Raw genomic sequence first — 26,395 nt, 5'->3', positions numbered from 1 at the left:
ACTCGAATTGTCTAAGGTCGGCCACAGCCACAGCTCCATATTCAAAACAATTAAATATCCGATATCTATATATATATATATGTGTGCGTGTGTGTGTGTGTGATTATATAATCCCAACTGAGGCACAAAACTTGCACGTCTATATATATATATCTATATATGCATCAGATCGGTCAGATCGGGCTCAGCGTCCGTCACACTAAATTGAATGTCTCTTGAAGAAAGTATTTTTTTTTTCTTTGTTCTTGTTTTGGATCTTGATTTAAGAACATATTTTGTCATGCGTTTTATTTTATTTTTTTTTTTGTAATTTTATTTTGTATGCTCCCCCATGATGGATTTTTACGCGCTTAAGTTCTCATTTCTAAGTCTAACTATTAATTTATTAATTAGTTTGTAAGCGAACAACAACAACAACAAAAACCACAACAAAAGATTAAAACAAGTAAATCAAATGCAAATACCAACTATATTTAAATAAATTAATGGAAATACAATTATAATAAAAGCAACAAATACAAACTAAATTCTGATCCCGACTTTCGATTGCCATCGAAAATTATACATTTTTCGATGGTTTCTGAATATCTCGGGTAGAGTCGAGCGACGAGTCCTGTACGGACCGGGACTGTTATCTGCCCAAAGGACATTCAAAGCGTCCTTATGGTTGCCGAGATATGGCTTTTTTTCATTTTAAAGGACCTGAAATTGGACATCATAAGGACCAAGGACACGTTCTTGCCCGGCCAACTTAGAATATGTGATAAAAAGGACGAAAATTCTTCAAGGAGCTGAGTGAAGGAGACTTTTGTCGCTACAGATAAAAGCGTGTAGATCGGCCATATCCTTGCCGATCATGATGTCCTTTGGCCAACCGTAAGTCCTCATCCTCCCAATTCAGAATATACAATGAAAAGGACGAAAGTCCTTTAGACTGCCTAGATATGCGTACAATTCTTTCGTAAATTAACAAAGCCACAACTCGGCCGTATCCTTGCAGATCCTGACGAATCCTGTGTCAAACGAATCGTATGGACAAGGACCTCAAACTGTCCAAAGGACATCAAAATCGTCTTTGCCGTTTCAGAGATATGGCCAATTTTCTAAAAAGGACATTTTTCAATTAGCCATAACTCGGCCAAATCCTTAAGGATATCGGAAGGATATACCTTGTTGAACTCGTGGAGACCAGGACTATCGATTGGCATTCAAGGATTTCCAAGATTCGACAAAAAATTTCACCAAAATTTTTCATAGGGGGTAAGTCGCAAAATTGGCAAAAATCGAAAAAATCAGGACTAACTTGGCCATTTGAAGGACTATCGGGATGTCCTTTGAACTGTAAATAGTGCTCGACCTCCCATTTAAGAAAATACAAAAAAAAGGACGATAGTCCTTCAAACGGCGAAGTTTTAAGGACGATTTTTGCAAGAGAAAATAGGCCATAACTCTGCCATATCCATATGGCGTATCCTGTCGAGTCATATGTCAAAAAAATTGTATTGACCAGGACTACCAACTGGCCAAATTTCATTAAGATCGTCCTTGTAGTTTTGGAGATATTCATGGATTTGTGTTTTCGGGCCATTTCGGTGCACTTCGGGATGAAAATTTCACAAGTAAAAATACAAGTCCTGGGGTTCTTAGATGACCCCATATTTTTTTGATGCAGATCGATGCAGGGGGTCGATACGATCCTAACGCACCATGTCCTTTGAAAATCTGCAAGGATATGGCCGAGTTATGTCCTTTTTTCTGAAAAAATTTGCCTTTATATTTTTTTCGTTTTTTTCAATTTTAATGTGTTTTTATCCTTGCAGACTGACAAATCAAGGACTACAATGAGCTCTAAGGACCTCCACGACTGATAAAGCCAATATTTCCAGGATTCGACTATAATTAAGCCAGATATACCTATTTTAAGTTTAAATAAGCTCAAATTATAGTTTATTTATTATTTGTATAATTTTAAGAAAAGTAATTAAGAAAATTAGCAAAAAAAATCAACAATTTTGTAAATAAATCAATTATTTAAACGATATTCCTGTTTTTTCATTTAAAAATTAAAAAAAAATGTTGCATACCCAAAAGGGGCATTTGGTGGCAGCCGAGATTTTTCTTAAAATCTGCGAAAATACCAGGCGAACAGAAATGCCCAGAAGGTCGACAAAGAATATTTTTAGCTGCCGAACAATTTCATTGCATACCCAAAAGGGGCGCTCTAGCCGGCGGCCGGGGCCCAGATTTTTTAGCTAAAATTTCCGAAAAACACCAGGCGAACAGAAATGCCCAGAAGGTCGATGAGTGGTTTGAATAAAATTTTCATAGCATAGCATTAAGGGGCAAAAATGTAACTCAAAATGAGTGATGTTAGCTAGCAGTGCATGTTAAATGAGCACTGTAAGCCGGCTGTTAAGCAACAGCTGCAGCTGCAGGGCATATAAAAGGGCTCCTGAAAGAAAAAGCATACATATTTTTGGACCATTCCCATGCACATTTTCCAGGGATCTGATCCTTTAGGTTCCCAAGGACTATATCAATGGTATGGTATAACCAAGGATATGCTAGTCAACTAGAAACCATCCAGGATCCAGGAACTATTACTCGGGGCGGCTGTAAAAGAAAAGCATACACATTTTGCAAGAACTGTGTCCTTTAGGTTCGCTAGGACTATATCTATGACATGGATTAGCCAAGGATATATCGGTCAACTAGGTACCATATATAGCGATCACTTGCTGATGAAATCTTGTCCATGGGCGTGACAGAGTTGGCTGAGTTTCCGGGAGCGCGGGAAATACTGTGTTTATAATTTTAAAGGGACATAATTCCGCCGATTCAAAATCGAAATAAATATTTGTTGATTATACATTGTCAATGAACGTTGGCAGGATTAGGCTGAAAAATATAAAATGAAAAATATATTAGTTTTTGTAAACTTAAATACATGGGCTTAATAACGTCCGACATACCTTAAAGATCGGCAGAATTCTACAAAACGTTGATTTAAGAATCGACGCAGATTGGCAGCAACAAAATCTAAATACGATTTTGTATAAGCTAACATATATCCATGGCATGAGCATATATCCAAGCTCAGTCAGGCAGCAGAAGTAAAAAAAGAAAACAAATGAATTAGTATTTTGTAAACTTTAAATATTGGACTTCAGAAGAATATACCTTTTGGGGTTCGTGAAAGTCTTCAAGAAGAATTTAGCAAGCACTTTGATCAGATCTTTATTTAGTCAAAGCTCAGAAGTCGCTTTGTTTTACATGTCAATTGACATTCCCGACATGGACGATATTAGTCCGAGCAGTTTACCTTACATTACTCAAAGAGTTTCACTCAAGTGCTGGCCAAGCTGGTCGGCGCACAGCAAACAGAGCAAGAAACCCACAAAACTGGAGCAAGCATACGCAGGTATCAAGTGCGAAAACACACATACACACACAAACATATGTTATCTATGCAGAGAGAGAGAGAGAGAGAATCGCCAAATATATGTACATACATATGTGTGAGCATCGTATGATTGCTTGTGCATTATCTTCCCATCGCGCTCTCACGAATTTCCGAGCGAGGTGAAGATAATATTACAATAAAAGAAACCATTTAACATTCGTGAGTCTATTAAATCGATGTCTATTAATACTTCCGAGCCGCACAAGTCCGAAAAAGTATAACATTAGAGATACGGATAACATTTACTAGACAATTTTCACTTATAATTTTTGTTTAAACAGATTCACTCGACTGTTGCCTTTTAACTAAAAAAAAAGTGCACAAAAGTCGACGCACAGCAACTCGATTGAGCGCAGATCAAAGCTAGATAACGCGTAAGGAATCATACACAAGCATACGCAGGTATCAAGTGCGAAAACACACACACACAAACATACATATGTATGCAGAGAGAATTTCTAAACATGTACATGCATACATCCATATGTATGTGTACACCGTATGATTGCTTGTGCATTATTAGAAAATTATAAAAAAAAACACTTAAATAAAATTGAGGAGTTTTTTCAAACAGTTCACTCCTTTTTTGTCAAACTTTAGAATACGATTTATTAATTATTACTTCCGACCCGTAAAATATGGCATTTACTTCACAATTTTCACTAATTATTTCTTATTAAACGTCTTTGGTCGACTGCTGCCGTTTAACTAATGCAAAATCATCTCGCTCGAGAGAACGCAGATCAAGGGTAGATAATAAGTATGTATGTATGCAAGTGTGAATTGCGAAAGCACACACACACAAACATATGCATGCAGAGAGAATCGTCAAATATATGTACATACATATATGGATATGTGTGTGTATATCGTATGATTTGTGCGTTGTAAATTTATTCATTGCGCTCTCACGAATTTGTTACGAACTGAGCAGAAAATTATCGTAAAATAAACACTTAAACATTTGCGAGTCTATAAAATCGATGGACCTGTTCATATTTTAATTTCACATTTGTCAAACTTTAGAAAAGATAATTTTTATGGCTATTAATACTTCCGACCCGTACTAGACCGAAAACGTATACAATTAGAGTTATGGACTGAATTTACATGACAATTTTCACTTATAATTTAGTTTATATTTTAACTAACACAAAGCACGTTGCGCGGACGCAAAGTGAACAAAAGTCGAAGCACAGCAACTCGATTGTGCGCAGATCAAAGCTAGATAACGCATAAGAAAATCATACGCAAGCACAACTACATACATACATATAGATATATCAATTGCGAGAACACACACACACACAAACATACATATGCATGCAGAAAGAATCGCTAGATATGTGCATACAATGTGTATGTGATTGCTTGTGCATTGTCTTCTTCTTTGTCGCGCTCTCACGACTTTTTTTTTGCGAACGTGAGAGGAAGTTATTATAAAATAAACACTTTATTAAAATTGATAGAATTGTTTTAATTTGATTCGATTTTTGTCAAACTTTGCAAGCGATTTTTCTATGGTTATTTATATTTCCGACCCGTAAGACAATTTTCACTAATTATTTCTTCATAAACATCTTTGTCCGACTGCTTTCGTTTAACTAATGCAAAATCATGTAGCTCGAGTGAACGCAGATCAAGGGTAGATAATAAGTATGCATGTATGTAGATGTGAATTGCGAAAGCACACGCACACAAACATATGTATGCAGTGAGAATGGCCAAATAAATGTACATGCATACATATGTGTGTGTATACCGTGTGATTGCTTGTGCATTATCTTTTAATTCGTTAATGGGGAGACAATTGCAATAAAATAAGCACTTGTTCAAATTTTGATTTCATTTTATACACAAGATTAAGTGGATATCACTTGCGAAAACACTTACTCAAACGTATGTTATGTATGCAGAGAGAACTTTGCCAACTAATAGCCTTAGCTGCTTACGCATCAGATCCAGAAAAAAGTATAATAAATTAATTACAGGCTTAATAGACTACCCCGCGCAGCACATCAACATGCCCTATTGACTAATAGGGCCACACTGACTCAGACAAAAGTTGCGCAGCTGCATCAAAGCTGCGCTCAGAGAGCAGAGGACATCGTTGTCGGCAGTTATTGATTGGACCAATCAGCGATCAGCGCCGAAAAGAATCGTGAGCGCGCGACCGTGAGAAGATAAATGACAGCGAACACACACACGAACTGCTGGCTGATGGCGGCTTATCTCCGGCCTTGGCTCATCTCGTGTTTGTGCGGGTGTGCACAATGCTCTAAGCAATGCGGCGCATTGTTCACACTCGAATTTCGATCGCCTGCTTAATTTCTGTGCGCCGGTTTTTTTTAGCACTCTGTTAGTTTGAGCATAATTACACTGTAAAAGCCAGCTGTTAACGAGCAGTTACAGCTGTTAGCTCGAATGTTAAGCAATGTTGTTTTGTTTTTGGTTTTCTATTTTTATCATATTTATTTGGGTTTTTGCATAGTAATAATAATAATTTCTTCAATTATTTATAAGTATGGTTGATGTTCTTAAATGTGTTTTCTTTTTGTTGTTGTTCAATCATCTTTTGTGTTTGTGTTTGTTTTTATACACTAAAATTTATGCTAAAAGTTAGAAATAAAATGTGTTAAAATGTTTCCTTTTTGTTTTGCACACATAATTCTATGATAACATTTAAAAACAATGCATAAATGTTTAAATATTTATGTGTCGAATTGCGCATTTAATTGCTAATCGCCGCACAGCAACTCGATTGAGCGCAGATCAAAGGTAGATAACGCGTAAGCAATCATACACAAGCATAAGTAGACATGAATTCCGAGAGCACACACGCATACATACATATGTATGCAGAGAGAATCGCCAAATTTATGTACATACATATGTGTGTGTATACCGTCTGATTGCCTGTGCATTATCTTCCTATTCATTGCGCTCGTGGGAGAAAATTGCTATGAAATAAGCACTTATTCAGATTTTGATTCCATTTTATACACAAGCATATGGAGATATGTATCAATTGCAAAAACACTTACCTAAACATATGTTATGTATGCAGAGAGTATCTCCAAATAATAGCCTTACCTGCTTACGCATCAGATCCACAAAGAGGTATAATAAATTAATTACAGGCTTAATAGACTATCCCGCGCAGCACAACATCATGCCCTATTGACTAATAGGGCCACACTGACTCAGACAAAAGTTGCGCAGCTGCATCAAAGCTGCGCTCAGAGAGCAGAGAACATCGTTGTCGGCAGTTATTGATTGGACCAATCAGCGATCAGCGCCGAAAAGAATCGTGAGCGCGCGACCGTGAGAAGATAAATGACAGCGAACACACACACGAACTGCTGTCTGATGGCGGCTTATCTCCGGCCTTGGCTCATCTCGTGTTTGTGCGGGTGTGCACAATGCTCTAAGCAATGCGGCGCATTGTTCACACTCGAATTTCGATCGCCTGCTTAATTTCTGTGCGCCGGTTTTTTTTAGCACTCTGTTAGTTTGAGCATAATTACACTGTAAAAGCCAGCTGTTAACGAGCAGTTACAGCTGTTAGCTCGAATGTTAAGCAATGTTGTTTTGTTTTTGGTTTTCTATTTTTATCATATTTATTTGGGTTTTTGCATAGTAATAATAATAATTTCTTCAATTATTTATAAGTATGGTTGATGTTCTTAAATGTGTTTTCTTTTTGTTGTTGTTCAATCATCTTTTGTGTTTGTGTTTGTTTTTATACACTAAAATTTATGCTAAAAGTTAGAAATAAAATGTGTTAAAATGTTTCCTTTTTGTTTTGCACACATAATTCTATGATAACATTTAAAAACAATGCATAAATGTTTAAATATTTATGTGTCGAATTGCGCATTTAATTGCTAATCGCCGCACAGCAACTCGATTGAGCGCAGATCAAAGGTAGATAACGCGTAAGCAATCATACACAAGCATAAGTAGACATGAATTCCGAGAGCACACACGCATACATACATATGTATGCAGAGAGAATCGCCAAATTTATGTACATACATATGTGTGTGTATACCGTCTGATTGCCTGTGCATTATCTTCCTATTCATTGCGCTCGTGGGAGAAAATTGCTATGAAATAAGCACTTATTCAGATTTTGATTCCATTTTATACACAAGCATATGGAGATATGTATCAATTGCAAAAACACTTACCTAAACATATGTTATGTATGCAGAGAGTATCTCCAAATAATAGCCTTACCTGCTTACGCATCAGATCCACAAAGAGGTATAATAAATTAATTACAGGCTTAATAGACTATCCCGCGCAGCACAACATCATGCCCTATTGACTAATAGGGCCACACTGACTCAGACAAAAGTTGCGCAGCTGCATCAAAGCTGCGCTCAGAGAGCAGAGAACATCGTTGTCGGCAGTTATTGATTGGACCAATCAGCGATCAGCGCCGAAAAGAATCGTGAGCGCGCGACCGTGAGAAGATAAATGACAGCGAACACACACACGAACTGCTGTCTGATGGCGGCTTATCTCCGGCCTTGGCTCATCTCGTGTTTGTGCGGGTGTGCACCATGCTCTAAGCAATGCGGCGCATTGTTCACACTCGAATTTCGATCACCTGCTTAATTTCTGTGCGCCGGTTTTTTTCACTCACAATTTGGCACTCTGTTAGTTTGAGCTCAGCAAAATGAGCATGTTTTCTATTAGGAGCAGCGTGACCCGGGCCAGTCTGAAAGGGGGTATTATGTTATGTTATTTAATAGCTGCCTTTTTATGAATTGCATAAAACAAAAAACGGAGAATTTTAATTCCAATTGTCGGACAGATTCTAGCAGCTATTATTGGTTTTTCTTATCACAACTAAAAGGCGATATGAATTGACGAATGCTCAATGGAACCAAAACAAAAAGTTGGAACATAATATTTTGCACGGGAAACAAAAATATCTCAGGAAAATAATTTAGAAGTATAATACATTTTTGATTCGTATGGATACTTAAAACGATCTGCATTCAAACAAATTAATGCGTTAGTAAAGACACAACTTTTTTGATGATTTTTTTTTTGAAATTTTTGGACTCTTAAGAATAACTGCTATCGATTGGCATTCAATTTGCCTTCTAAGATATTTACTGTGAACCACTTCGAGTCGAACAAGGTATAGCTTCCCGAGATCGGAAGATATTTAGCCGAGTTACGGATTTCAAAAGTTTTAGAAGAAGAGCATAAACAGTTTAGTATATATAGGTAATGCTATAAATAATCAAATGTAAATGATAAAAATACAAAAGGGGGCGAACAAACTCAAAGAGAAAATATACAAAAACTATTGTCTAAGAATCGAAGATGAAGAAACTATTTGATCGGCCACTTTAGAAGTCCGTCTCCGGGCTTTGGGGTCGGGCAACCGGGCTTTGGGCTCTGACATCCGGATGGGCGGCTTCAGCGGGCGCAGTTGTTTGGGAGCTTGCCAGCTGTGGCTGGGCAAACATGTCCGCATTGCCGGCCACATCGCGGCCCGCCGCCGGCTGTGGCTCCGCCGCGGCTGGCTTGGCAGGATTGAAGGACTTGAGGGTGCCCAGCTGGGCGCGCACATCCGTTTCGGAGAGATGATGCAGCGGCACATTGGCGGGCACCGCCAGGCGCTTCGGACTGGTGCTGCCGTCGTCGGGCTTGCGCTTGTCCGGCGGAAAGACAACCTGGGCATAGGTCACGCCGCTGCCGTTCGGCTCCACGATGCTCTGGGCGCCCGAGGAGTCGGTCAGCGAGCTGGGCTGCCGAAAGATGGTGGCCTCTGGGCGGCGCGCTTCGACGGCTTCGTGTGGCGCATCGCGGCGCTGCATGGGCGAGCCGGAGGCTGCCGTCGTAGTCGTTGTCAACGTGGGACTGCCGCCTCGAGCGACCACAGCCGAGGCGGGCGCCGAGCCGGAATCCTCATGCGGCACCGGCGCATACAGCGAGGGCGTGTAATTGTTGTCCGTCACCTTGCAGTTGTACAGGTTCAAGCCCTTGGCAAAGATGTACACCAGTATGTCGAAGAGCACGCTGGCCAGGATCAACGAGGCTGTCAGTATGTCCAGAATGTTGCCGTGCTTCGGCGTCTCGCGTAGCAGGCAGCGCTCATAGTTGGGCGCCCAATAGACACAGGTGGTGCCTGCAAAAGAGAGAAATATTTATTAATAACCATGAAGAAAATTGAATTCAGAGAGGAGAACTGTGTAAAAGTTAGCATGCGAGGACACGAAACCCGTTTCAGCTTGGGTTCGATTGCGATTTGTAAATCTGAGTTCACAGGTGTGGAAAACCCAGTTCACGAATCGACCCTAGTCAGTCAGTCAGTCAGTCAATCAATCAGTTAAAAAATCAACAATTTTATGGAGTTAGATATGACTTATGAGTTGACATTCTCAGCTTTTGCTTATTGGACTGTGCACTAGAAGTTTTGTGACTCTAGTCAGTCGGTCAATCAACCAGTCGGTCAGTCAATCAATCATCAATTTTAAGATTCTCAGAATTTGCTGTTTGCACTTAGCTTTATCAGTCATAATTCAGTCAATCAATCCTTGATTTTATCAAGAGAATTTGCGACTTCGGCTTGCAAGCTCTTGATATTTTGGCTGTGCGTTAATAGTCAATCAATCAATCAATTTTATGGAGTTAGTACAAATTCAGATAGAGTTGATTAAGAAGAGGTTTCCGATATCAACTTCCCAGCTTTGACTGTTGGGACTGTGCTTTAATAGCTGTATTCAATCATCAGTCATCAGTCAGTCAATCAAATAGTAGTTAAGTCAATCAATCCTTAACTTTTTCGAGTAAGAAATAATTTATATAGAGGTTAGAGATAATTGCGACTTCGACTTGCAAGCTCTGCCTTCTGGACTGTGCGTTAATCAGTCAGTCAGTCAATCAATCAAATGGTCAATCAAAAAATTATCCATTGTAATGAGATAAATATTGATTGATAGAGATGATTTCCAAGAACAGTGAATATACAATTATCTTTGTGCTGATTATTATGTTTGTTTAAAATTGATTGATGGCGATTGAAGTAGGTATTGTAGCGAGTGTGCGCTGTACTTACGTGTGACCAGATCGTAGCTGAGATGCACGGGCACATAGGCAAACAGTCCGACGAGCATCAGCTCGAAGGCCAGGGCGAGCGTCTTGTCCTGCGGCAGGACAGCGCGCAGCGTAATCAAGGTCTTGCCAATGACGGCCATGCCCAGCAGGAAGGCGGCGGATATGCTGAGGATCTGGAAGATGATGATGGTCTTCTGGCAGCTGTCGGCGCTGCAGGCGCCAGGCGTGGCCCGCGTGCTGCCCGCCGAATTGATTGTCTGATCGCCCTGGCAGCTGCAGCCCTCGTACAGCTCGAAGCTGTTGATCGAGCTGCGCCTGGTGCAGCCGGCATAGCAGGGCGAGAAGTAGGTGATGCTGCTATTCTCCGGGCACACGGGCATAAAGGCGGTGGGCGTGCACAGGCACTGGCTGGCGCAATACGGCTGCGTCAGCTTGCCGCCAACGACGCCCGCAATGGCGCCCACGTCGCAGTTGATGAACACGTAGCCCACATAGATGATAACCAGATGCAGGCTCAGACTGATGCCAATGCCCGTTATGGTGCGCGCCGAGAGCTGCGCCTTCGAGATGATCAGGCCGGCAATTAGCATGCCCACGGCCATGACGGGCGGACGCAGAAAGTAGGAGACAAAGGCGGCCTTCCACTCCTGGGTGAGGCCGTCCTGCTCGTTGTAGGGCAGAAAGAAACGGCTCTGCATATAGTTCTCCTCCTGCAGGTTATAGTTGAGCACGGCGCTCTGCAGGCACATGATGCCCAGCAGATTGCACATGAGCAAACGATTCTTGAACAGACGCTTCAGCGAGGGCCAAAAGTCCGTGTCGTCCATGTAGCTGGAGAACTGGCTGCCAAAGGTGCGCATATTCGACTGCTCGATAATGCGCTGCGCCGCCTGATGGATGACCGTCTTGGGCAGCCGCTTGGGAAACAGGCCCAGCAGCACGGCTCCGACAAAGATAAGCGGCGCCAGCACAATCCAGCCGAGCCACCAGCCCACATGTGTGAGGCCCACGCCCAGCACCAGAAACGAGCCCAGCTGCTGGCCGAAGGCCCGGGCAGCGAGCACGACGCCAATCACGGCGGGACTGTCCTGCGACAGGGAGTTGTCATCGATGTAGCTGACGCCCAGCGTGTAGTATGCCAGCGAGCCCATGCCGAGGCCCAGCTGCAGCACAAAGAGCAGCACCAGGGTCAAATTGCTGCTCTGCGCCTCGGTTAGGGTCAACTTCTGGAACTGGGCCAGCGATGTGGCGCACAGATTCGCATCCACCAGGGCGTCCTGCGACTGAACACCATCAGCGCTGGGCAAAAGGAAGCAATTAGTTAAGATGGATAAGTGGCAAGCCGTTTGATACACTTACAAGTTCATTATGGCGGGTATCACTGCAATCACACAGGCCACCGACTGCAGCATCAGGGTTCCCACCAGCCACTTGATCGGATGATAGACGTCCGCCCAGTAGGCGAAGGCCAGGGCGAACACCGCCTGGAATAATCCGCTGCTGACCAAAAGCCAATCTGTGTGCGCAAAATAAAAAAATCGTTATTTAATTTTAATTAATAACTAAAAATAACTTAAAATTAAAATTAATATTCGAACGAAATCAAACCGAACAGGGTTAATTTGGGCCTGGATATATAATAGTTTGTTTGCACCGCTCAGAAAGGTGATTGATTAATTGAAATACTGATTGATTAACTGATTGACTAACTGATTGATTGACTGATTGACTTACTGACGGCTGACTGACTCACTGACTGACTGATTGACTGACTGACTGACTGAATGACAAACTCATTGATTGACTGACTCACTGACTGATTGAATGACTTACTGATTGGTTGAATGACTGATTCGCTGATTGAATGACTTACTGATTGGCTGAATGACTAATTCGCTGATTGACTGACTCACTGACTGACTGATTGATTGATTGACTGACTGACTCACTGACTGACTGATTGATTGACTGAATGACAGACTCATTGATTGACTGACTGACTCACTGACTGACTGATTGATTGACTTACTGATTGACTGAATGACAGACTTATTGATTGACTGACTGACCTATTCACTGACAGATTGATTGATTGACTAACTGATTGGCTGACTGACTGATTCGTTGATTGACTGACTCACTGACTGATTGATTGATTGATTGACTGACTGACTCACTGACTGACTGAATGACTGATTGGCTAACCGACTGTCTGTCTTACAGGACTGATTTACTAACTGATTGACCAAATCAATTGAGACGTATTTCACTTTTCGCATAATCCAAGCTTTCTTGATGGAAAATGCGTTTCAAGGATGTTTTTTGAGCTAAGTTTTCAGTCTTGTCCGACTTGATTTAGACATATTTACAAATCTCTACATAAGAACTTAATGAATGCGTGTTTCACGTGTTTCAGCGATTTGGGAAATTCCACCCGAAACTATGGAAATGCTGTAGAGTCTGGATACGACGTTAAAGAATCGAAAAGAAAATATTATATAAAATGTATACTGGGCAAGGTATATTTGCTTAATAAATGAAAACAAACGTTTCGAATAATTAGATTGACTGATTTTGAGCTAATCGAATCGAGATATTCCATAAAATTGGAATCGGAAGTGAGTCCATTTCGCGCATTTCGTCACCATATTATTTTGATAACAGATAAGTTCCAGCTACAAACAAATGGAATTGAAGGCAAGAAATGAATCGTACATTATCGATTTGAGCAGAGGGAGAGAGAGATAATGCAATTGATATACCAGAGTTTACGTAAGTTGAAACTGATTTCAAGAAATTGTGATCCCAATCTTTTTAGTGTGTGTTCGGGGAGGGGGAGAATGAAGTGTGTAAAAAGTTGGCCAACTGTTTTGATTGCACATTCTGAAAAGTTTTCTACTAGTATACGATGACACACACTCGCACACACACACACTCGAAATCATAAACAATATCGCAAAAGCTGATAAAAGTCCTCTTTGCCTCTCGCTCGCACTTTTCTAGCTGGAAAACCTCAGCCCCATTCGGCGGAGCATTGAGGCCAGCAGCTCGCATAGCTTTTTTTTGCGATAAGTTCTGCTTACTCACCGACTAGGAGGGGATTGTAGCCGTGCTGGAAGGCGGCCTGCTTGGCCGAGACCCGGAAGTAGAGCTCACAGGCGCCCTGCAGCAGCCCGGAACTGAGCAGGACTAGGGTGAAGGTGCGCAGGCGGGCGTATTGCTGGCAGCCGGGGCCGCGACACCAGCCCAGACCCTTGATGCCGCAGTCCACGCTGTCTGTGGAAAGCACAAGAAACGTATATATATATATATATACTATATAGCATATATTGAGCACGCACCATCGGGTATATTGTTGGCATTTACCGCGATCTGCGATAGATCCGAGTTGCGCGTATTTTGCGCCATTTTGCGCTATTCGATGATTCGTTGATTCGTTGATTCAATTATTCAATGATTCGTTTTGCAATTCTTGTTTTCTATTCACTTAATTCATTTGTGTTTCGGTTTCTTTCATATTCGCGCGCAACTCTTTCGAGGCAATTGTCACTTGTCGACTGAATGCGCAGGTGAGAGCATCACAGCACACAGGTGCGAGAGCATCGAAATACCATTATTCGTATATATATTATTCTATGGCTTCTGATAAGCATTCAGTTTTATCTTATCGCTCACTTAATGCTATTCCATTTTCAGCTGTACTCAACATTATTACGCATTGGCAACATGCCAGGCATTCAGCAACATTCGACTTGTAGCAACACGCGCAGCAAAGCAACATTCGAAGTTCTCTTAACAACATTCGAGCTGTTGTTCATGGCAACAATCTCTGGCTACGATGTGGACAGCAACACGATATTCGAACTGCTCAGCAACATGTACCCAAGCATACGAGCACATGCAGCAACATTTACAGCGAATCAGTTGTTGCCAACAAAGGCACTCAGCAACTTGTAGCTGATGTTCGAATTGACGCTTGTGGCAACATTCCAATCGATATTCTCAGCAGCACGCGATCAGACCAACATGTATCTAAATATAGATTGAATATACATTCAAATGTGAATCTTAAACAAGACACTAGTATTACAATTTTCCAAATGAAGTCAACAGAACGCACATCAACTTGATTAGAATTGATGCAGCAGCATTCTAATTAGATTCGTATGACATGTTGACAACAACGAGGCATTCGAACTTTTAACAGCAACATGTACCTAATCATTTGAATTGGTTTGGGGAGTCGCAGACTTTTGCGCAACATGAAACTGAGCTTAATAAGAAAAACATTGTTGAGGAACATAAGCCGCCAACAATTCGAAATACGAAAAGTTGCAGCAATTTATATACTATATAAATTATATATTCATGATCGGGTTATCAAAATATATTTAAGCAAGCTTTGGCAAAGAGTTTGTGGAAATAAATTCACTTCATAAAAAAGTGTAGACTGAAAACTAGCCTTGTTGTTTTCCAATATGAAAATAATTGTAATTTCGCTTTTGCTGCTTGCCTTTGGGTCATGCACACATTTTCCGACAACGCCGCCCGTTCTGATCTTGGGCGTCAGTTTGTAAGTCTGGCAACGCTGTTGCGCACAATTAACTGTTCTTTATGACGTTCTGCTGTTCAATCCACAGACCGGATGCTCGCAACATCTTCCAGGCACTCGAGTCGGACTACTTTACGGGTTTGCTGCGCCCCCTGCTGCAGGAGCACATGCTGGTCGTCTACTTTGAGTCTGCGGTAAGTTGTCTGCCACCTCTCGAGCTCCACTCCGACACATACCTGTCTATTCCTACTGTTCCATCTGTCAGTTGACCCCGAAGGATCTGAGCTGCGTGGGCTGCTTTCCGTATCTGCGAGGCGTGCAGCCGCGCACCTATTACAGCCAGGTGCACGATCCGTTCGCGAGCGTGGAAATGCTTTTCACGGAACGCGGCGAGGAAATGATCTGGAACAGACGAAGGGCCATGCTGACGCTGCCCTGCCAAAGGAATAGCATCCAGCTCTACAATTTCAAAAATTCAAATCTGACCGCACACGGTGAATATCCGGCCAGGTGTTAACACTCTGCTACAAACTCTTTTCTGCCGCTTTCCAACAAAATTTTCCATATGGTCATAACAATGGCAATAGAACAATTAGCAAGGCTCTGGGCTGATTCCGGTTATTGCTTTACACTTGCCTTTCCACCTATTTTCCGCCGTGCGAAATTCAATTTCAAATTGAATTCAAAGTCGATTGATTACAAGCTTTGTGTTTTTAAGCCAAAGTCTTCCGCACATTTAACTGCCTTGAAGTTCAAAAATCTTTGAGGCTGGCAACTCAGTTTTCGCTCAGACAATCTCTGAGCTTTTATTTCCGCCAGCAGAGATGGATTTGGCGGAAAGCGTGAATCAATCCCGAATTTTCACAAAGATCTTTGATGAAAATGAGCTTCATGCAAGCTTTTTTTCGTCAATTTTCCACAATTTATAGAAAACTAAAAGTTTTATGAATTTTACATTCGATTTCCGACTTCATTTTAAGAAAATTCAACGCGGAAATTGATTTGAAAATGCGTGACAAATGCTTGGGCCACAAAAAAGCCGGTTAGCATTTTCTTGGTCTAAAAATACTCTTCCAAATGTTGCTACGCAGATAAATTTATGAAGGCCGTGGCCCTTAACCTGGAGGACTGTCCGGTCATCCATCTGTATACGGCACACGCGGAGCAGATGAAGGCGCTGCAGCGTCGTCTTCAGCGCGTGAACGACATCATGAAGTGGATGAAGCCGACGGCGACAACGACAACGACAACAGAAAAGCCAAAATTTCGGGGTCAAACCTCCCAGGAGCATGTGCTCCGCAACGGTTCGAAGCAGAGCCCGTCAATTGTTGTGCTGCGACATCCGAGGGGCATCGTTGCGCTGGACAAGATCGTGTTCGCCGAGGAGATACCGAAGGGTCTGAATGTCTACTACAAGCGCTTTCACATCTATCCGAGCGGCCAGTCCTCGCTGAGCCTGAAGCTAAAGGATAATACGAACATAAAGAAGGGCGTCAACTTCTTTATTGACACCTCGCTGGGACCCCTGAAGATAAAGCTGGCGCCCGTTGTCGGTTGTTGGCGCATTCCAAAATTAATATTCCAAAACACAACATTCATACCCAGGGATTTGCTCTTCTATGGCAAAAGGTTTAGCTTCTGCTGCTACGCGTTGACCGCCTACTCGGACGATGGAGCGCGCCTCACCCTCTACTCGTTCAGCATGGACGTCGTCCTTGCGGGTAAGTGGAGCAGCCTGCTGATCTCTGTCAAGCGAATGAATGTGAGGCCAGAAGGTATAGCAACACACGTATGTAGCTTAACAGAGGGCTATATTTGGAGTGAAGTAGGGTAGGAGATATTCAAATGATTCGCCTCGTAGATAGATCGTCTGGGTGTAACCTTTGGAGGCGCCTCTCTCTCTCTCTCTCTCTCTCTCTCTCTGATGGGATCGGCCAGGATCTTGGCTTAAGAAGTTTATCTGATCTCCGATCCGATCTCCGACCTTTGATGGCGTTGGTTGTCATGTATCATTCAAACTTATTCTGCATATCGCATGTCCAGATGGGCGTTAATATCCTTTTAATAAGCTGCGCCTTCGTGATTTCCACGAAGTAGCTTTAATAGCCAGTCGAGCCTTTGAAGTCTTCTCAAGCATTTTGCTCTTGTTGTTGAGATATTGGACCCTCCTATGCTCCAACAGCACGTCCAAGCAGCAGAATGAGCTGGGTTGCTTCAAAGATCAAAGGTTTCTATACTTCAGGATTCCATTTACCATACATTTGGATGTAGAACGCATTTGTGCAACCAACAGACCTTAGCTTCATCCTATGCATCTTTATGATATGTTGATGCAGGGGGGAATTCAAGTATCAAGTCTCTAACACGAAGAGATAGCTAGACACACGAACATGGATAGATGGACTTTGGACTTTCTTATAAAGGAGGCATCTCCGACTCCAAAGTATGATATGTTGATGTTGGGGGGAATTCAAGGATCAAGTCTCTAAGACGCAGAGATAGCTAGACACACGAACATGAATAGATAGATGGACTTTGGACTTTCTTATAAAGGAGGCATCTCCGACTCCAAAGTCCATCTATCTATAAATAAGAAGAGGGGTTTTTTTTTGTTAATAGATCAAACTAACCCTCTAGACTTTCAAGTTTTGACTTGGATTCAAGCCGATCTACTTCACTTTTTAGATAACATTTCGGCAATGGATCCCGACTACATGCCCAAGGCCTGTTGGCTCTGTGAGGAATATCTGACGCCAGCGCTTACGCAAGCCATATTCACGGTGTGCATACTGTTGTTCCTGCTCGGTCTGGGTCTAACCATGTTCCTGGAGATGGGTCGCAACATGCGCATGCCGAACATTCGTGAGCCGGAGCCGCCTTTGAAGGTGCCCGTCGAACGCTAAACAAAAAAGAATGGGAACGCAACTCGAAAGGCGAACCTCGCTCGAACCGTTGCATATGCTACAATTCCAGATACTATATTCTAAGCTAATTCACTTGTCCACAAATCTAAACACAATGAGAGAGGGAATGGGAGAGGGCGATGGGATTGCAATTGGGGCCTGGCGGGGGCGCATATTAATAGTATAAAATAGTGTCATTGTCGCGTTTGTTGTTGTTGTTTCTTATTGTATTGTTATTGTTATTAATAAATAATACTATTGTTGTTGTGCACACACATAAATCCACACTCAAAGAGAGCGAGAGGGAGAGAGAGAGACTTTCACGTGGCGTATGCGTAATGCCCAGCTCTTTGATAATATTTGCAGTCCACATTATTTTTGCTGATAATGGTTTTTTTTTTTTTTTTTTATTATCCGCATTATCGAGCCACAATTATCGAGCCACAATGGGCCAGGCCAACGAATTTATTTCAATTTGTTTTTTCCAAGCTGTCAGTTTGATACGCGCCACGCGGCCGCAAGGTTCTCTCTCATTCTCTGCCGTTGTCTACGCATCTCTCTCGGTTCTCAGTTATGATAACGATTCCTGTACGCCTGAACATCTAACGATCCTCGCATTTTGATAACAGTAGAGTCGCTGTGCTTCTAAGGAACTTAACCAAATTTAATTGCGAACATTTGAAGTGCTTTCGAGTGCCGATTTGATTGAACACAAATTTCAAACGCCTTGTGATAAAATGTAAATATTCAAAAAAAGAACGAACAGAACATTATAATAATACAAAATATGCTCAAGTGGAATATTTGTTAAATATGTTTTCTTATTAATTGTTGGAGATAACTAAACTTAACTGAAATTGTGCTTCAATTAAGTCAAAAGCCGAAACAACTTATTTCAAGAACTTTTGTTTTGTTCCTGAATTCCTTAATCAAGCTTACTTCATACGCATAGGAAATATTTTACTTCCATTTGGAACTGTTTCAAGTATTCAATTTCTTGTTATAAGTTTTTTGTGCTTATTCCAAGTGATTTTTGTTTTTCTAAGTTTTTCAATTTAAACGAACCAAAAGTAGGATTCAAATTAGTTTATGGAAATGTTTCTTATATACTTATTATAAACAAGAACTTTATTCAGAACAAAGTCTTTTGGATTTATAATTCTTGCCGAAACTCGAACCCGGATTCTCCAGTAATCTATCGAGTACCAAAAATTCTTATTTCAAGTGATTTTTTTAAAAGTTTCTAATTTAAACAAAGAGTTTCGCAAACAACTTGTTAAGGTAGATTATGGAAATGTAATATATTATATACAAGAGTTTCATTTTTAGGATATTAGTATTAAAAGAAGCTCAACTCTTCTCGAACCCAGTTTCGCTATCGAATACTGCAAATTCTCTTCCAGAACTCGAGTTCGAGTTCCCAAAATATTTGCGAAAGAAACACTGACCGATAGCTGCTGCTCGGGCTCTTTGTTTGCACAGTCGATTTGTTGTCGGATCGCCTGGTATTATCTGACATAGCGTACTATCTATATGTCTATCTGGGCTTAGTTGCATTTATGGCTGCAATGGACATTTGTCTATTTGCCTGGCACAAATTGGGGTCGCTTGAGAGGGCATTTGACATGCGAACACGAGATTAAGAGACGCACGCAACAAGGCAGAGCTTAAAATTTCCAAGTCAAGGCATTTAGCTCAACAAAATTGTTGTCAATTAAGAAACAGTGTGAGAAGTATAATTAAAAATAATATTCTGTGGTCTTCGTTTCCAAAATCCAATGTAAAATTGTTATTAAGACGTGCAACGCCGGGCAATTTCTGCTACTTTATGTTAAAAGTTAAGTTTCTCCAGAAATCCTTTATTTAAAAGTTGTCATGATTTAAAAGCTTGTTTATTTTTGATTTCAACAATGAGAATTCCAAGAATTAAGCTTCAATATTTCGATTCTTTTTTTTCTTTCTTTCAATTTTTCTTGAGATAAGCAATTAATGTGCCATAAGCGATTATTAAGCCAATTTCTTTTGTGTACACGCAATTTTATTTACTGTTTTTTTTTTTTTTTTAAATTTACTGCCGAAACCCTCAAGCTAATCTTTGTTATTGCCGTAGGCCAATTGTTGGCCAGTTACCACTTATTAATTTGTTCAATACTTTTGTTTACATACTCTGTACCGGAGATGGCGTCTAAGGGGTATATTAGTAAATAGTACTCTTTTATTTATGAATCGAAGGCATTCTTTGAATCTTCTTTGAACCTCAATGCAATAGAAAAACAACTAAGACGCTCCAGTTGCAAGTTCCCGAATAGGGTATACCCTGATCTTTCTACTATCGCCCCTGATCCCTATAAAGCGATAGAAACTGGTTAAATATACTATTCAAGAAGTTAAATATCAAGTTTGGTGATTCTGGCTTTTGAAACCTACGAGATTTGCTCAAAAAACCGAATTTCGATATCGTTTTTTATCGATTACTTGAAAACGTAGCAAGTTATCGATTATCGGAAACGAACTCGATCTGCGCGAGCACTTGGAGCATCTACGTTGCAAAATTCATGCTTCTAGCTCTTATAAGTTCTGAGATCCTTGCCACAAAATGCCTACTACACATTATACAGGGTATTCTTTGGTCTAGCTTGCCGAGTTTCGGCTGGCCAATGCGATTTGCGAGAGCTCAGCGTAAAATACGTGATAAGATAATTGTTTCACCAGACCAGACGCTATATAATCTCATAGAGGACAATTCTGACCAATAACACAATTTATTTTTAATGCCAAATTTGAAATCAAGTGAAAACTCACATTAGTTGGCATTTGGAGATGGAGAAGCAGCACGGAATTCGCAGATCACTTTATTGGTCCGAAAAACTGGCCAAATACATTGAGAGAGCTTATCTAATCAAAAGTTGGACTAATATGATCTTGAACAAGCGCCTGGCCTAATCAATTATTGTACTCAGAATTCCACATATCGTACCATTTTATAGACGTCGAATTGGGCTGAGTCTAAACACAATAGTCACGGTTAACCAACTTTTTTTTTTTGAGCCAAATAAAATTATTCATGGGTCAATTTGTAGCAGAAATCATTATGAAATTGGACGCTTCACAATTGTAACTTACAGGTGTGCCGCGAAATAAAATTGATTTTCTAAGGAGGGGTATGCTGGTTTCGTGCGAAGGTATGTGACAGGCAGAAGGAAGCGTCTCTGAGGCCCAACAAAGAGCTGAGTCTGAGACATATGATATATTGATCTTGGAATAGATATATGTTCTTGAGGATCTCGTAGTCGGGCATGCCCGACTAAAGCTCGTTAATGTTAATGTTTCAGTCATAAATTCGCATTTATATTAATCTTATCAGTTGCCCGCCAAGCGAGACATGCTCAAGTCCAACCACTGAACAGACAATCGATTACAACAACAAGAAACAATCATCACCCGTGGCCATGGCGGAGCGAAGGAAACAGCAAGTGCCACCGGGCCATTACTTGTGCGGCCTGGGCAAATGGCATCCCGCCTGGCTGCAGAAATACGCGACGACCAAATGGTTCATAGGCGTTTACGGTCTGCTGGGCACCATCCAGGCGATGTCCTATATGTACTTCATTGTCACGTTGACCACCTTGGAGAAGCGCTTCAAAATACCCAGCCAAACTACAGGTGAGCAGCTCTGGACTGCGCAGTTCAGTTTGATTGATGGGGGATTGATGCGACATGATTTGATGTATGATATTAATTACCAACAATTAATTGTTAAGTACATTCACTCTGGAGGAATCATGTTCTATAAATATCTATACAAATAACTTGCGGCTGCTATTAGCCGGCTCTGCACGGCTCAAAAGATATCAGACGAAAATTAAATTTTAGCTCATGCAACAGGTTGCATGGATGTTCCATCCCCCAAGACGCTTCAAACCGGGTTTGAAGCGAACCGAGTTCGAACCGATGCATACTCATACGCTTTGAGCTGTGCTTCAATCATCAGTCATTCAGTCAATCAGTAACTTATTAATAGAAATGGTTGGTAGTACTTATTCGATAATTATCCTCTCCGATGCCCAACTCGATACCTATTCCTTTCGCCGGCAATGAGATATTCCTTACCTCAATCATCAGTCATTCAGTCAATAATTTGCTTATTAATATAAATAGTATATATTTGATACTTACCCCCTCCGATACTCGATACCTATTGCTTTCGCAGGCATCGTACTCAGTGGCAATGAGATATCCCAGATAATGCTGTCGCTGATATTATCCTATATCGGTGGGCAGCGCAATCGTCCGATGTGGATAGCCTGGGGCATTATGCTCTGCGGCGTATCCTGTTTCATTCTGGTGCTGCCCCATTTCATCTATGGCGCTGGCGATGAGGTGCTCCAGCTGACCAAGGAGTACCAGGAAAGTCAGTGGAACAGCTCCCTGAACCTGAACTACACGTCCATGGTAAGACCCGAACTCGTATGTATATATATATATTTGCTATTACAAGCTTTGTCATTTGAGCAGAATGTCAGCTCGATGAAGACGCAATCGGAGCAGCTGTGCGGGGTGGGCAAGCCCGAGGAGAACTGCGACAGTCTCTTCACGTACGTTCCCCTGGTGCTTATCTTCTTCTCGCAGTTTGTGCTGGGCATAGGCAATACCATGTACTATGCCCTAGGTCAGACATATCTGGATGATAATACGAAGCGCACGAATACGCCGTTCATGTTGGCTGTGGCCATGTCGCTGCGCATGATTGGACCCGTCTTTGGCTTCTTCTTCGGTGGGTTGCAATGATTTACCCAGCTTCCGATTGCATGCTTATTCCACCTCTCCATTTAGGCTACATCACGCTGAACACGTTTATCGAACCAAGCAAGACGCCGCTGATCGATGACAAGGATCCACGCTGGCTGGGCGCCTGGTGGCTGGGCTGGGTCATATTGGGCACTCTGATGTGCATGTTCTCCGGCCTGATAGGCCTCTTTCCCAAGCGGCTGCCCAATAAAACGGATGACCCCAAACACAATTCGCATTTGCCGCACGTGCTGCGGCACGAGGAGCTGAAGCGCGAGGAGGGCCTCTCGCTGAGCAGCCGCGTCTCCTCGAACGCCGCCCTCGACAGCATTGGGGCTGGCGGCAATGCCGATCTGCCCAAGCTCAAGGATTTTCCAACTGCTCTGATGCGTCTGTTGCGCAACAAGTTGCTCATCTTTAATATCACGTCGGGCGTCTTTTACATTCTGGGCGCCTCCGGCTTCATGACATTCCTTTCCAAATACATGGAGGTGCAGTTCCACAAGGCCGCCCACAGTGCCACCATTGTCGTGGGTCCCATTTCCATTCTGGGCATGGTCGTGGGCCTCTTCGCCTCCGGCCTGTTCATATCGAAGAAGAAGCCCTCCGTCAGCAAGGTGCTCATGTGGAATGTTTTCGTCGGCTTTGTCTACATTTGCGGTCAGTTAAATAATTTTAAAAATCTTTTTTCTATATTCTCTTAATTTTTATGATTTTCTTATGTACTTCCGCTTTACAGGCCAATTGTCATACGCCTTTTTATACTGTCCCGATTCTGTATCAATGGCACATTTGGGCAAGTAAGTAATCGCTTTAATTACTTGTTGTCTCTTTTTGTTGCAGTTTCTTGTTATTCACTTCTTTATTTAATATTTAATGCACACTTTTTAACTTTTCACCCAAGTCCTGCACTTTTCACTGCTCGCTTCATTTTTCGATCTGCCATTCGCCTCGCTGCATAAGCTTGGCCTTACCAGGCGTTGCCACCTTTTTATACTTTCATGCACTCGTGCCGTCACGGTCTCAGCCAAACATCAACACATGCATTCGTCTATTTCACAGAAATAGTCTTGCACTTTTCAATACTTATATTTTTATCTGCCACTCGCCTCGCTGTTATACTTTCATGCACTCGTGACATCACTGATCCTGCCAAACATTATAACTTGCATTTCGCGTGAATTTAGCTTAATTAGTCCTGCACTTTTCACTGCTCGCTTCATTTTTCGATCTGCCATTCGCCTCGCTGCATAAGCTTGGCCTTACCAGGCGTTGCCACTTTGTTATATTTTCTCCTGCACTCGTGACGTCATTGTTCCTTCACTTTTCACTACTCGATTCATTTTGGATCTACCATTCGCCTCGCTGCATAAGCTTGGCCTTGTTAAAAGCTGCCACCTTGTTATAGTAGCATGCACCCGTGACGTCATACTTTCCTCCGCCTAATATTATCACGTCTTTTTCTCTTAAATAGCTTCAATTTGACGACCAACTGCAATGCGAACTGCTCCTGCGAGGGCGTCAACTACTCACCTGTATGCCATGAGGCCAGCGATACCACCTACTACTCGCCCTGTCATGCCGGCTGCACCAGCTGGAACGCCGACAGCAAGCTGTACGATGAATGCGCCTGCCTCAAGGAAGATCTCAAAGCTGTACCCCAATACGGCGGCTCGGAGCGTTTGCTAATGGAGCTGCAGCCCACGGGAATGTCGCTGACAGAGAGCACCGGTCTGGACATCGATCCCGCAGCCGTGCCGCTGCTCAACGATGACTATTCCACCGAGCTGCAGGAGGATCTGTTGACGCGCAGCAAGCGCGCCGTGGCCGATCTGATACTGCGTCCGGGCGTTTGCATGGATGGCTGCAATGTGGCCTTCTGGACGTTCTCGATTACCTCGATCATTGTCAACTGGTTTGGCAGTTCGGGTCGCATTGGCAATGTCCTGGTCAACTATCGCACCGTTTCGCCGGAGGACAAGTCCTTTGCTCAGGGCCTGGCTTTGATGATGATCAGCTTGTTTGCCCTGATACCGGGTCCGATTATCTTTGGCCGCATCATTGACTCCACCTGCCTGGTGTGGACCAAGACCTGCCACGGCAATGGCAATTGTCAGCTCTACGATCAGACAAGATTCCGTTATTCCGTCAACTTTTTATCGTGCCGTAAGTCAGCCACATATATTTCCCCTAGTCATACCCACAGCTCTTTTCCCTCCCTCTCCCTCTCTCTCTCTCTCTCGGTAGTGTTCACCTTCATTGGCGTCTTCTTTGATTGGCTTGTCTGGTACTACGGCCGCGATCTGGATCTCTATGGCGATAAGGAGGCCAAGCGCCAGGAGCAGGCGACAAGGCGGGATCAGCCCATTACGCCGCTGTTGGCCAAGAAAACGTCGGAGCTGGCGGATTGCTAAACGGCTGCCCATGCAATATACTCAAAAATCTGGTGCCAATCGTGTAGAATGTTCAGGATATGGTGGACTTCAGCTGTGGGCCCGATTCCAAAGCCATTTGTACAAACATTTCGCAGAATTACGGCTAACTATGGATGCGACAATTGTCATGTGCGTCCTTTAAGTTTTGTTAATACATTTTTATCTGTAATTTGTTAATAAGATGAATTTATATGTTATAATGTTTAAATTTGAATCGATTTTCGAGTTACCTGCATTCAGACTAGTTTTAAGGGCTGCATTAAAAAGAACCTGTTCCAAGGGTTGCATGTTACAGGTTACTTTTTGCATAACCGTTTTTTTTTAAATGCGCATTCTGAACTTATTCGCCTGAACTAGTTCGCTGATTCTTTCAGTTCGATGCTGTGAACCTAACGATACATTTCTTTGATCTTTCGCCTGTTTCAGGAAAGATAATAAATCTAGATTATAATGAAATTGAACTCTTATGAATACAAATTTAATGATTGTTTAAATTGGTTTTTGTTTTGGTTCGTTTTTTTGTCTTCTTTTTGTTTCGCTTTTTATTGATAAAAAATGTTCAAATTTATACGGATCTTGGATTTTTGTTGTTTCGCTTTTGTCTTTAAATATGTATAATAATAATACATTTAATGTTGTATAAATATTCCCGTTTTGTCTATATAATTTCTATTATTTCGTTTTTTTTTTCCTTTTTTCGTATCTATGTATATTCATACAATTTATATTTATTTATCAGTTGCATAGTTCTTTTCGTGTCATTATATAATTTTCATTTTAGTTACGAGTTTGTGGAGAAACATTTAAATATCATCATGTTTAACTGTCGGAGAGATTTTTAACAATTGTATTTTCATTCATTTCCTTTGTTTACTAGAGAAAGCGCGGTAAGCAGGTGTTTTTTTTTTTTCATTTAATATACGCTTGCTTTTTCAAATAGCTTTCAAGTTAATTGCATTAACTCAAACATGGGCGAATATTTAACTTAGTTATGTATTATTTTCGTTCGTTAGACAAGTATTCTGTAAATGGTAACAACATTTCAATTCAACCTTCAAATGAACCATTCCATTAAATTAGATACACAAGTGTTTTCTCTTCTTTTTCGTGAGCTTAAGATACAATTTATAAAAAATGTGAAAATGTGAAAACTAAAAGCCAATTGGTCGAT

At 41.7% G+C, this 26,395-nt stretch overlaps 3 protein-coding genes and 1 long non-coding RNA gene across 6 annotated transcripts; 3 read left to right on the top strand and 1 right to left on the bottom strand.

Moving 5' to 3' along the window:
- The first annotated feature begins 533 nt into the window (after window positions 1–533).
- On the top strand, window positions 534–1,983 carry LOC115765514. The gene is made up of 3 exons (XR_004018121.1): window positions 534–876; window positions 1,001–1,260; window positions 1,821–1,983. It is a non-coding gene; the product is annotated as an uncharacterized LOC115765514 (long non-coding RNA).
- Window positions 1,984–8,279: 6,296 nt separating this feature from the next.
- On the bottom strand, window positions 8,280–22,250 carry LOC115765493 (solute carrier organic anion transporter family member 1A1). 2 transcript variants are annotated; one of them, XM_030709100.1, is made up of 5 exons: window positions 13,888–14,103; window positions 13,634–13,822; window positions 11,906–12,062; window positions 10,548–11,845; window positions 8,280–9,617 (listed from the first exon to the last, which is right to left on the bottom strand). In XM_030709100.1, the coding sequence occupies exons 1-5, from the start codon at window positions 13,952–13,954 to the stop codon at window positions 8,836–8,838; spliced, it is 2,493 nt and encodes an 830-aa protein (XP_030564960.1). In that variant the 5' UTR covers window positions 13,955–14,103; the 3' UTR covers window positions 8,280–8,835. The 2 variants fall into 2 exon arrangements, with proteins under 2 accessions (XP_030564960.1, XP_030564961.1); XM_030709101.1 differs by lacking the exons at window positions 13,634–13,822; window positions 13,888–14,103 and adding an exon at window positions 22,178–22,250.
- Window positions 14,980–18,241, top strand: LOC115765495 (V-type proton ATPase subunit S1). Its single transcript, XM_030709104.1, has 5 exons — window positions 14,980–15,119; window positions 15,187–15,292; window positions 15,364–15,592; window positions 16,190–16,819; window positions 17,784–18,241. Exons 1-5 carry the CDS (start codon window positions 15,025–15,027, stop codon window positions 17,999–18,001), a joined length of 1,278 nt encoding a protein of 425 aa, XP_030564964.1. The 5' UTR covers window positions 14,980–15,024; the 3' UTR covers window positions 18,002–18,241.
- LOC115765494 (solute carrier organic anion transporter family member 2A1) lies at window positions 18,306–25,670 on the top strand. Of its 2 annotated transcripts, none has more exons than XM_030709103.1 (8): window positions 18,306–18,589; window positions 21,366–21,664; window positions 22,212–22,453; window positions 22,517–22,775; window positions 22,835–23,449; window positions 23,529–23,589; window positions 24,264–24,955; window positions 25,037–25,670. In XM_030709103.1, the coding sequence occupies exons 2-8, from the start codon at window positions 21,451–21,453 to the stop codon at window positions 25,201–25,203; spliced, it is 2,250 nt and encodes a 749-aa protein (XP_030564963.1). In that variant the 5' UTR covers window positions 18,306–18,589; window positions 21,366–21,450; the 3' UTR covers window positions 25,204–25,670. The 2 variants fall into 2 exon arrangements, with proteins under 2 accessions (XP_030564963.1, XP_030564962.1); XM_030709102.1 differs by having other exon boundaries at window positions 18,306–18,740.
- The last annotated feature ends 725 nt before the right edge of the window (window positions 25,671–26,395 follow it).

This window comes from Drosophila novamexicana, unplaced genomic scaffold (assembly GCF_003285875.2).
Source record: "Drosophila novamexicana strain 15010-1031.04,08,12 unplaced genomic scaffold, DnovRS2.1 tig00000974-arrow-arrow-pilon, whole genome shotgun sequence".
NCBI lineage: Eukaryota > Metazoa > Arthropoda > Insecta > Diptera > Drosophilidae > Drosophila > Drosophila novamexicana.
Note: the sequence above shows the minus strand (reverse complement) of the source record. Positions and strands in the feature narration are given on the sequence as shown.

Coding starts and splice junctions, on each gene's coding strand:
- LOC115765494 (XM_030709103.1), top strand. CDS start 21,451: ATGGCGGAGCGAAGGAAACAGCAAGTGCCACCGGGCCATTACTTGTGC. Junction 23,590..24,263: donor TCAATGGCACATTTGGGCAA/GTAAGTAATCGC, acceptor TCTCTTAAATAG/CTTCAATTTGACGACCAACT. Junction 24,956..25,036: donor CGTCAACTTTTTATCGTGCC/GTAAGTCAGCCA, acceptor CTCTCTCGGTAG/TGTTCACCTTCATTGGCGTC.
- LOC115765495 (XM_030709104.1), top strand. CDS start 15,025: ATGAAAATAATTGTAATTTCGCTTTTGCTGCTTGCCTTTGGGTCATGC. Junction 15,293..15,363: donor TCGTCTACTTTGAGTCTGCG/GTAAGTTGTCTG, acceptor TCCATCTGTCAG/TTGACCCCGAAGGATCTGAG. Junction 15,593..16,189: donor TTCAAATCTGACCGCACACG/GTGAATATCCGG, acceptor GTTGCTACGCAG/ATAAATTTATGAAGGCCGTG.
- LOC115765493 (XM_030709100.1), bottom strand. CDS start 13,954: ATGGCGCAAAATACGCGCAACTCGGATCTATCGCAGATCGCGGTAAAT. Junction 12,063..13,633: donor CTACAATCCCCTCCTAGTCG/GTGAGTAAGCAG, acceptor TTGCGCACACAG/ATTGGCTTTTGGTCAGCAGC. Junction 9,618..10,547: donor CAGCTACGATCTGGTCACAC/GTAAGTACAGCG, acceptor TCTCTTTTGCAG/GCACCACCTGTGTCTATTGG.